This window comes from Suncus etruscus, chromosome 7 (assembly GCF_024139225.1).
Source record: "Suncus etruscus isolate mSunEtr1 chromosome 7, mSunEtr1.pri.cur, whole genome shotgun sequence".
NCBI classification, from domain to species: Eukaryota; Metazoa; Chordata; class Mammalia; order Eulipotyphla; family Soricidae; genus Suncus; species Suncus etruscus.
Genome location: NC_064854.1, coordinates 31313558 through 31325642, shown reverse-complemented (window position 1 = coordinate 31325642; position 12085 = coordinate 31313558). Strand labels below are relative to the sequence as shown.

The 12085-nt window shown below is 35.0% G+C and overlaps 1 protein-coding gene across 1 annotated transcript in view; it reads left to right on the top strand.

Moving 5' to 3' along the window:
• Window positions 1-12085, top strand: part of SPAG6 (sperm associated antigen 6) — a 35433-nt gene that overhangs the window by 2802 nt on the left and 20546 nt on the right. The window contains exons 3-4 of the mRNA XM_049777842.1: window positions 5375-5541; window positions 9625-9808. Coding sequence (XP_049633799.1) covers window positions 5375-5541; window positions 9625-9808 — 351 coding nt within the window. The remainder of the gene's footprint in view (window positions 1-5374; window positions 5542-9624; window positions 9809-12085) is intronic.

Genomic DNA, 12085 nt, shown 5'->3' with positions numbered 1-12085 from the left:
TTTCAAAACTGGCTCATACATAATTCTAATTTTGTTTCCTTGTTTTATGGATTTGGATATAACAGCAAAATATTTATTTAATTTTGAATTAGCTTTTCTATGTGGTGGGAGATAGGTACCCAATTCATTTTTTTTCTGCAGGTGCTAATTAGTTGTCCCTGCATTATTTATTGAAGAGAGGATTTACATTCTCCATTATTTTTGTGACTATAGACTTATAGTATAGTTTAATATCAGGGAATGCTTTCTGTTTTTTCAGTATTGTTAGATTTATTATCTCATACAAATTTTAATAGTTTTATACCATGTTCTCGAGAAGTGCTATTGAAATTTTGATAGGGGTTGTATTTAATTTGTTTAATTTAGGGAGTAGAGTGGTCATTTTAACAATGTTAATTATTTCAGATCATGAAACATTGTCTTTTTCTTGTAGATACTTTAGAGTTTTAAATAAAATTGGCACTTTTATTAAATTGTTTCATAGATGCTTAATATTTTGGACATACTAATAACTATTGTTTGCATATAAAATTTTATTAAACCATTAGAGGTTTTTATATGTTTATTTTATAGTCTGATAATTTACTATATTGGTTTATTTGTGAAACTTTGGTAGAATTTTTGGGTTTTCCTGTGTATTGTGTTATCTGCAAATATGAGTTTAATTTCTCTTCAGGTTTAAAACCCTATAATTGTCTTTTTTTCTGAGTTGTTGTAACTGAAACTTCAGATAATGTATTGAATAATAGTTTAATTTATATGAATATACATTTTTATGGATACAAGGTCATGCCTCTTCAAAGTGGTTATTACCACCCACAACCATCACAAAAATTCCCAATATCTCTACCACATTATTTTGGCCATTTCCTTTTTTCCCCTTGATCCCTATCTTATTGACCTGGTAATCATATACAAACATCTGAGTCCACCAGTTTGTGTTCATTGTTTTTATGTGTTCCTTGGATTTTTTCTACTCTATATTCCACATATGAGTGAAATGATGAAATATTTGTTGCCTTGAGATGCTCTTCACTTATTCTAACCTCAAATTTCCTCCAAGTTGTTGCAAACTGCAGTGTTTTTCTTCTGAATATATTATATACACACTACTAACTTTTGTACATAATATATACATATTACATTTTCTTTATCCATTTGTCTTTCTTTAAGCAGTTGGGTTGTTTCATATCTTAGCTATGGTAAATGTGCAATTATTGGGACTTTTATGATTCCATATTAATTTCAGTAATGTTTATTCTATTTCCTTCATGAATGTCACAGAAGTTTTGATATAGATCATAAGGAAGCTCCACTATATTTAATAGTATTATCATTTTTATAATGTTAGCAGCATATTAAGGGGTAAATCAAGAGGACTTGTCAATTATCAATATATGTGAACCAAAATATATAAGCACTTATTAATAGATCTTAAAAGAACCATTAACAGCAACATAAAAGTAGTTGGTGACTTTATCATAGAACTGAATACATCAACTAGACAGAAAATCAACAAGGAAACAACTGCCTTAAATGAGTTAAAAGAGGTGGCCATTTGTTTTGTTCTTCATTACACCAGAACCCAACATACTTCTCAAATGTACATGAAATATTCTCCAGGATAGACCACATGTTAAGATACAAGACAAAATATAAATTCATAATAATTGAAATATTGTCAATTATTTTTTGTTATAGTAAAACTATAAAACTAGAAACCAACCATTGTAAAAGGGAATTTGGGAACACAGTGACCTTTGAATGCAGGAGGAAAGGGCAAAAGAAAAGTAATGAGGATAGCAAGGAAAAGCAGATGGGAAATAACTAGGGGAAGCAGTCAAGGGACTTAAGAGGAAATAACTACTTATTCAAACCACAGTCAATAACACTGAAAACAAAAGATCTACACCACAACAACCAAATTTATTTTATTAAAACAATTGTGGTGTACAGAGTTCTTCATTGTTGAATTTTAGATATGCAATGAGTCAGGGCCTTTTCTGCCACCAGTGTCAACCTCTTTCCACCAATGGACCCAGAATACATCCTATCCCACCAAGCTTTGTCCCCTGACCTGCCAGTGTAACAGACCCCTTTGAGTTTAGATTGTTAAAGTTTAGATCTCTTGATTCTATTATCATTGACTTTGACTTGACTATTTAGTTCTGTCCTTATTTATTTCCCCAGCAATACAGCTGTGGTCTGGCCCACAGCCTTTCTTTATTCCTTCCCTCAGTTTTAGAGAAAAAAATGCAGAAATATGTGGTAAAATAAAGTAATCCATATCCCAGATTTTATGAAAAAGGGAGCCCTGATCAAAAAATAAGAGATAAAAATATATAATAGGTCTAACACCTATTCATTATAAAAACTAAATAAGATGGGACTAAAAAGAACTTTTTTCAATATAATCAAAGTTATCTACCACAAGCCAATGGAAAATATTTTTTCCAATGGAGTTAAACTAAAAGCTTTTCCTCTAAAATATGGTACAAGACAAGGCTGCCTCCTCTCACCACTCCTATTCAACATAGTACTGGAAGTACTTGCCATAGCAATTAGGCAAGAAAAAGATATCAAGGACATCCAGATAGGAAAAGAAGTCAAGCTTCTCACTGTTTGCAGATAGCATACTATATTTAGAAAACCCTAAAGACTTTTCCAAAAACCTTATAGAAACAATAGATTGATATTTCACTGGTGAAGGGGGTATTCTTTTTTTATAACTGAAACCCAACTATAAACATTTTTGTAATCATGGTGCTAAAGATTACAAAAATACAATAAATAAAAGACAAAGGTGTGTGTGGCAGTGTTTTTTGTTTGTTTTTGTTTTTGCATAGGCACAGCAAAATATAGGGGAAATATAAAGAAAAAAACCTTTGGCCTAAAACCAGGGAGACCTTACCCATGAAGCATCCTGGCAGAAGACCAACTACAGGTTCCGGGCATTCTAAATTGTCTAACTCCAAAGTCTTTTTCTGTGTTTCCAGTAAAAGCTCTTCACAATCACGATTGCTGTAGTCTGGTTTCTGTAGTTAGAGATCCTGGTTTTTATACAGATCCTATGTCAAAGTCAGGGTGACACTGATCAGCTTCCGGTTTCTTCTCACCATTAGGTGGCAATACAAAGAATCCTGCCTTGAAATCAGGTTGTTGCTGTTACCAAGTATCAGGGTGTCATATGAACCCACTCTGGAACAAGTCGATGCCAGGGCAGCATTAGTGCCTTCCTGGTAGAAATCCAATACCTGGTGGTGGTGTAGAAAACCGTGGTGGTTTCATAAGATGAGATCCCAGGTTCAAGGGTGAATGGTCAATGTCCAGTCTTTTGAAGCCTAAGTCAAGTCACTATGACAAGAGTTCAGAGTGTAAGGCTTTACTGCAATATAAAATTTGTTTTCCTATTTCTATTAAATAAGAACTTGTTTGCACATATAAGATTTCCCCATTTTTAATGTGCCTTTGCCAAAAGGAATAATACCACATGGTACTACAGGTGCATATGGAGGTAAAAACAACAGGTTAAACAATCTCAATAATCTAGTTCTAACATGAACTTTGAACACTAGAGAATCTTATCTACTAGAATTACCTACTAAATAGATTCCAAGAAAAGAATGGGGAAAGTTGCCACTATAACCTAATTTTAAAATATGCCTTCTAAGAGGCAGGGTAGGGGAGTGAGGGATGGGAAAGAATCTAGGAATGTTGATGGAAGGACTGATATTAGAACATACCATAGTATGTCTAAAATTCAACCATGAATAACTTTGTAAATCAAGCTGTCTTAGTGAAAAAATAATTTAAAGAAAGAAGTTGTAAAAAAACGTAAATACTTGAAAATGGGGGGGGTGGGACTTATGGAATAATCGTAAAGTCAAGAAAACCAAAGAAAGGGCTGAACAGATAGTATAATAGGTAAGACCTTACACACAGCTGACCTGGGGTTGATCTCCTGAGCTGCACCAAGAGTAATTCCTGAGTGCTGAGCCAGGAGTAACACCTGAGCATCACCGGGTATGTCCCAAAAAGCAAACAAAAAGAAAAAAGAAGAAATCTAAACAAGTTGAGCCCCATGTCACTACCCTTCAAATTTTCCTGGGTCCAATCTTCAACATCTCCTATGGTCTCCTGTGCCGACCAGGAGTGATTGCTGACTGGAAACCTAAGAGTAATCCCAGAGGCCCAGAGGCCCAAAAATAATCAAATAGAAAGTATTCTAAACGTATTTTATGAAGCAATCACCTCCCTGTTATTAAAGTTAGACAAAACATAACAAAAAATGAAAATTAAATCTCAGTTTCTGATAATATAGATGAACAAATATCCTCCACAAAACTTTAGTGAACAAAATTGAACAATATACTGAAAGAATCATAATTTATGACTCAGTGGAATTTGTTCCAGAGAGACAAGGCTGGTTCAAAATACAAACTCAATTAATGCAAACACCCAATATATATACTCATAGCTATCAGATTCATATATAAAGTTTGTATAAGATTTAACACCTATTAATAATAGAAATGCTCATTAAAATAGGAGTTAAAGTAACATACCTCAACACAGTAAAGGTCATATGAAATAGCTAACATCATAATAGTGGTCTACAATAGACCTATAAATGTTAGGTTGGAATTAGAGAAATGACCAGACAGCTGGAATATTTTTTTAGGGCATTAGAAAAATAGTAATATTTAATTGAGAACCTGAATGAATTCCTGAAAAGGGTTTTTCAAGAACTGCAGGAACTCTAAATCTCTACCAGCCCCAAAATCATCCCTCTAATTTATACTTTATAGTTTTACACTATATGCTTTCAAAAATTGCTTTGCCTTTTTGTTTTGTTTTGGGGCCACACTCGACATTGCTCAAGGGTTATTCCTGGCTTTACACTCAGGAATTACTCCTGACAGTTCTTGGGGGACTATATGGGATGCCAAGAATCAAACCCCAATCAGCAGGATGCAAGCCAAAGCCCTATCCACTGTACTATTGCTCCACCCCTGCTATGCATTTCACATTGTTTGAGATTCAAATTCTTAATCTAAATATGTAGTATTCCTTATTTTCATGATAGTCTTCTACTTTGATATCTGTACTGTTTTGTCTTGGCCAATGAGAAACTTTAAACATTTCATTTTCAGAAAATATTTTGTCATTAGTTTCAGAGATTATTTTTGAGAATATTTATATAGCATAGTTATTTTCATATATTTATAGATATGTGTTTATATAAATATAAAAGCATTTAATTAATTTTCAGAATATTTTAGGGTTACTAAGTTATTTTCTTAGTTTTCTTATCACTTTGTCAGTAACATGCTTTGTTAAAATTTTATTTCTATTCTGTTTTCATTTAACTTAGGTGTAGTATCTTTGCTGAGACCTCTTCTTCTGGATGTGGTTCCAACAATTCAACAGACTGCTGCTTTGGCTCTTGGGAGACTGGCTAATTACAATGATGATCTTGCAGAAGCAATTGTAAAAGGCGACATTCTTCCACAACTTGTTTATTCAATGGCAGAGCAGAATGTAAGACTTGTTTAATAAAATATGTATAGTTTTATAGTTAATGAAATCTTATAGTTCAGATACAGGGACCAAACCAATAGCACAGCAGGGAGGGCATTTGCCTTAAATGCAGCTGACTGGCTTTCAACCCCTGGCATCCTACATGGACCCCCTTAGCCTGCCAGGAGTAATTTCTAAATGCAGAGCCAGGAGTAACCCTAAACACCACTGAGTGTGGTGCAAAAGCAAAAACAAAATTTATATTTTAGAAAAATTTGAAAAAAAAAATAAAAGCATTAGAATTAATAGAATGTTTTTACAACTCTCTACTTGAATTACACATAACATATTTAGAGTATTTTACATTGGCATATATATTCAACTTTTCTCTAGATTTCTAATATAAAGAGAAACGAATATTTTAAGGGAATAATACATATAAAGCATTGTTCCTGTAAAATTGGAAGAATTTAATTTAGAGGAGTGGTCTTAGAAAGATGTATATATTCCTAAGCAAATATGTTACCCTAGTACTATATATGCTATAAAGTACTTAATAAAACTGTAATATATAGCTTTTGAAGCAAGGGGCAAAGAAGTAATCAAAAGAAAGGAGTCAGTTTGGGCTGGAGTGGTGAGCAGAAGCAATACTAGGATAGGGCATTTGCCTTCGTGTGCCTGACCCAGGTTAGATCCCCGGTACCCCAATATGGTCAGTCACCCAATCTTGCCAGGAGTGAGTAATCCCTAAGCACAGAACCCCTAGTAATCCATGAGCATTGCTGTATGTGGCCCAAAACCCCCCAAAATAAAAGTTATCTATATATAGTGGAATATTTGTAAAGAATTCTCACCAAGTATAAGTATTGCAATTATATATTTTTACCAAGTATAATTCTGTAAGCATGTCATCCCTTAAAAAGATTATCTAAGAATGCTTTGATCTTTCTCCTCTTTACTGGGTCTGTTCTATATTTTCTGTACAGTGTCACCTAACACTAACGAATTTTCTTATACAGATTTTGAAATTTTAACTCTATTCTTCTGGTCTACCATCACCAAGAATATATCTTAGAATATTTTTGAGATTAAATTTCTATTCTGTAGCTAAAAGACAAACAACTACATTATTTCAAAACAAAGGACTTAACATTTTCCCAAGTAATATAAACACAATTCCAACAAACATGAAAATATTTAGAATCATTAGTCATAACAATATTCAATCAAAATCATGGTGAGATAGCACTTTTTTTTCACTAGTGTGACCATATCTAAAAGAAAACTGGAAAATAACAAGAGTTGGTAAAGACGAAGAGAAATTAGAACCATTATTCATTGTTGGTAGCAAAATTCAATGCTGCAGCTTCTGTGGTAAAGAGTTTAACAGGTCCACACTAAAACATAATTACCATGCAGCTCAGTAATTCTGGGTGCAGTATTTTAGGCGAAGCATTTATTTCATTGAGTTTTGTCACTATGTCCCACCACTGCCTTCTGGTTTTGAGTGTTTCTTGTGACAGATCTGCTGCAAATTTCAAGGATGCTCCCTTGAATGTAATTTCCTTTTTTGATCTTGCTGCTTTCAGAATTCTGTCTCTATCTGTGGGATTTGTCATTGTGACTAGGATGTGTCTTGAAGTGTTTTTCCTGGGGTCTCTTTTAGTTGGTACTCTTCGAGCATGCAGGATTTGATCGCATATATTCTTTAGCTCTGGTAGTTTCTCTTTAATGATGTTCTTAACCATTGATTCTTCCTGGAGATTTTCTTCCTGGGTCTCTGGGACTCCAGTGATTCTTAAGTTGTTTCTGTTGAGCTTATCAAAGACTTCTATTTTCATCTGTTCACATTCTTTGAGTAATTTTTCCATGGTCTGCTCTTTTGCTTTAAGGCTTTTGTTCCAATCTCTTCTGTTGTATGTACATCGCATCTTGTAGCTCACTAATTCTATCTTCAACTGCTATTACCCTGATGGAGAGCTTATCCATTGAGTCCTTTAATTTGTCTACTGAGTTTTTCAGATCTGTTATTTGACCTGTTATTTAAGTTTGGAGTTTTTTTTTTATTTCTGTCTTCATATTTTCTTGCTTCTTATTAGTGTTCTGTTCAACTCGATCTATGCTTTCTTTGAGTTCTTTGAACATCCTCCATATTTCTTTTCTAAACCCCATATCTGAGAGACTGACTAGTTGGTTGGCCGTTTTCAGTTCATCATAGTTGCCTTAACATTCTCTTCATTCTCTATGCCTGGTGCTGGCCTGCCCTGTTTCCCCATTGTCACACTTGTATTGTGGGTTTTTCAATGTGTTGTGCTGACATTCATTGGCTAAATGATGCTCGCAGCCACGCTCCTCTGGCTCCACCCTTTCTGGGTGGGTCGACTCATCTCCAAGGAAGGGGAGCCCTCCATGGATGAAGCCACACACAGGATCAATCTTAGGCCTGAGCACACAGCAGAGAAGACAGTCCAGAGAGATATGCTGGGCTTCAGAGATCCAGCACAGTTCCTAGTGTGATTTTTTCTGTGTGTTGCAGTAGGGTTCATTCATTAGAAAGAGCGCACGGCCATGAAGACTAGCAGCTATGTTCTTCTGGAACTTCTAGGAGTAAGATTTTGCTGGGCCCTTTTTGGCCCACTCAGGAGAGGTTCAGGACACAGGACAGTAGAAAAACACACACAGGAGTCACTCACAGTCTCTCACAGTTGGTAACTACTTGGGCAGGGGCAGATTCCTCCCACAGCTCAGTAATTCTACTCCTAGTTATATTTTCCAAAACATTGGGGAAAAGTTGTACAATAGTATGTGTACACAAAGGTTTGTAGCAGCATTAGTCATAATAGTCAAAAATAAGGACTGGGTAAACAAAAGTTTAGGTAGGTATTTATAAATACACATGTATAGCTATCCTATCTAACATTAATAGCTATAAAAATAAATTAACTGATATATGCTACAAAATGGATGAATCTTGAAGATGACATCAAAAAAGAAGACAAATAGTACATATTTTATGATTTTGCCTAAATGAACTATCCAGAATAAGTAAATTCATAGAACAAGAAACAACAGTGGTGTCAAGGCTCTAGAAGGAGGAGAGGTCATTCAGTAGTATGGAATCGTTTGTTCAGGTGATTGTAATATTATGGAACTAGATTTATGATGGTCATACTACATTGTGAATGTAGAGCACCACTAAATGCCACTAAGTTTACAAAATAAAATTGTCTAAATAAGCCTGAGGGGAGAGCTCTAGGGGTTGGAGTGTATGCCAAGAATGCTTGAGACCTTGAGCACCATGAGGCTCTTCCATGAGGAAATAGCACTCTGTTCCATGCACCAGTGGAGAATTTCTTAGAAGTAGGTACCAAAACAATAATACAGAAGCCACTGAGGCTCTGCATTCAGGGATCACTCCTGATGAGGATCGGGGGACCATATGTGGTACAGGGAATTAAACCTGCGTCACCTACATGCAAAGCAAACAACCTATCCACTATACTATTGCTCCAGTCATTCAGTTATTTTTTTAATCGTAGTCATAAAGTGTAGAGACTTAGGGTAAGAGAGAGGATAAAGTTTCTCAATATAGAGTTTTGTTGCACATGCTGAAAATATGTGTTAAGCAGTATCTTCCAGTGTTATGCAGAACCCTAAATCTGAATTTGCAAGAATGATGCATTTGTATAAAACTAGTTTCTATTTTGTTTTATACAATTTTCAAATGCATGATACAAAGTAAAATATTTGAAAAGTAATATACCACTAAGTTATGTCTTAGATTAGTTACTGAATAGAAACAATGGGAAAAATGGGGGGAAATCATGATTTTGCATAGTATGTTTATCTTTTATTTTAGGGGCTACTCCTAGCAGATTCGATTCTGATTGGTAATGTTTGAGTGTCACCAAGGTGGTCACATCTAGTGCTATCAGAGTGAGGACAGTATGAATTGCTTGGATAAAACTAAAGTCATGCACTTTACCATTTGAATCACATCCCCGTCTCTGGTTTTCAGATTCATTTTATATTGGTTTTTGTCTATATTTACTTAGGTTATGTTAGTGCTCAAGTCACTTTGTCTTATCTGTTTTATCCTTGTAGCGTTTTTATAAGAAAGCATCTGCCTTTGTGTTACGAGCGGTTGGTAAACATTCTCCTCTACTAGCTCAGGCAGTTGTTGACTGTGGAGCTCTGGATACATTAGTGATCTGCTTGGAAGATTTTGACCCTGGAGTCAAAGAGGCTGTAGCTGCAGCACTTAAAAATATTGCAAGACATAATGCAGGTAATGTATCATAATTGTTAATTAGATTATAAAGTTTAGATTCAGTAAATATGTTTTCTCCTACTAAACCAGAGATGGGACCTTAAGGACTTTTGTATTCATGGTAGATAAATTTAGAATGGTTAACTACTTGTCTGAATCACATTTTATAAAAAACTGTACATTTCAGTCGATCTCAGAACCTTTCTTCCTAACCAGGGACACTAAAGGAACTTGGAAAGTTGACACACCTTCCTCTCTACTAGCCAATGTCCCCTGTGATGACTCCCCAGGGCCCTGCTGCAGCTCTCCACTTAGATAAAAGAAAATTGACGCTGTGATGGAATTGGTACTGAGAAACTGTATGCCTGAAGCTCAGCTATAAATTGTAAATTATGGTGCTCCAATTAAAATTTGTTAGTAAATATAAAACAATAAAATACATAAATAGATCAATCCTCCTAATCACTTGAAATGAGAATATCAATATAATTTTGTTATACTATGTACAATTTACACATACAGTTGATATTAACATATAATACATTTATTATTTTAATTTAGTTGAATTAATGAGTGTGATGTCACTAACATAAAATATGAAAATCATACGTAGGGATTACATCGGGGTCCTCAAACTTTTTAAACGGGGCAGTTCACTGTCCCTCAGACCATTGGAGGGTCTGACTATAGTAAAAACAAAACTTATGAACGAATTCTTATGCACACTGCATATATCTTATTTTGCAATGAAGAAACAAAACAGATACAAATACAATATGTGGCCCATGGGCCTTAGTTTGAGGACCACTGGATTACATATATCATTTTCTATTATTCCCATTTCCCTTGGTTGAAGCAAGAGAAATAGTAATCACCTGTCCACTGCTCTCTTCATGGTCTTCAGGCAGCTAGTGCTTCTCAGGAATCTATTACATTTTGAGGTTGATAATACAAACCACTGCTGCTGTTTCTTTAAAAATAAAATAATATGAAAGGAAGAAATTATAGGCATGAGTATAGTGTTTTAAAACACTATAAAACACATGTGTTTTGGGACCGGAAAGGTGGCGCTAGAGGTGTAAGGAGTCTTCCTTGCAAGCGCTAGTGTAGGACAGACCATAGTTCGATCCCCTGGCGTCCCATATGGTCCCCCCAAGCCAGGAGTGATTTCTGAGTGCATAGCCAGGAGTAACCCCTGAGCGTCAAATGGGCATGGCCCAAAAAACAAAAACAAAAACAAAACAAAACACATGTGTTTTAGAAATATTATGACTACAGGGGCCGGCGAGGTGGCGCTAGAGGTAAGGTATATGCCTTACAAGTGCTAGCCAAGGAAAGGACCACGGTTCGATCCCCCCGGTGTCCCATATGGTCCCCCCAAGCCAGGGGCAATTTCTGAGCGCCTAGCCAGGAGTAACCCCTGAGTATCTAACGGGTGTGGCCCGAAAAACCAAAAAAAAAAAAAAAAAAAAAGAAATATTATGACTACAATGAAAGACTCTGTTCATAGATACTATGGCTAACAACTAGTTCTATATTTTAAAATGACTTGTTTTATCATTACTATTGGGCAGAAATAAATAAACATGTTTGTTTGACATTTTTAATGTTTATTTTTAATGTTTATTTCTAAAACTTAAAATGGTTAAAATAAATTATTTAGGGACTGAAATGTGGTGCAGCGGTAGAGCTTTTGCCTTTCACATTGATGGACCACGGTTCGATCCCCCAGTGTCCCATACAGTATCCCAAGCCAGGAGCGATTTCTGAGCGTACAGCCAGGAGTACAACTGAGTATCACTGGATGTGGCCCAAAAAACAAAAAAAAATTTATTCACCTTCATTAATATTTATGCATAACCATATGTTACCGAGTTGTAAATCTTTGCTGTGTAAGTTGGTGTGAATTAAATTCACCTTTAAATTTTGTATAATTATTTACAATCTTATCTAGATCTGTAGAAGAGAAATAATATAAATTAGGCATATTGTTACAATATTTATGTTTGGATCTATTCAGGTAACACAAAATAAACTTTAGTTAATTAGACCACTAATTAATTAGTGTGGTCAGTACATTTTTGGAATTTTCGTTTTCTCTGAGTGTAAAACCACTTATAAAGCCATGTTTTACCTATCATAATTGTCAAAGTTTAAACAGTTAACATCTGATTTTTTAATTTTCTTTTTAAAACTAGGACAGAACAAATCATTTTGGCCTAACCTAAATATACTCATAGTAATGAAGGTCCATCTCTTGCCTTGTCTCCTTTTCAGCATAGATGCTGAAACCCA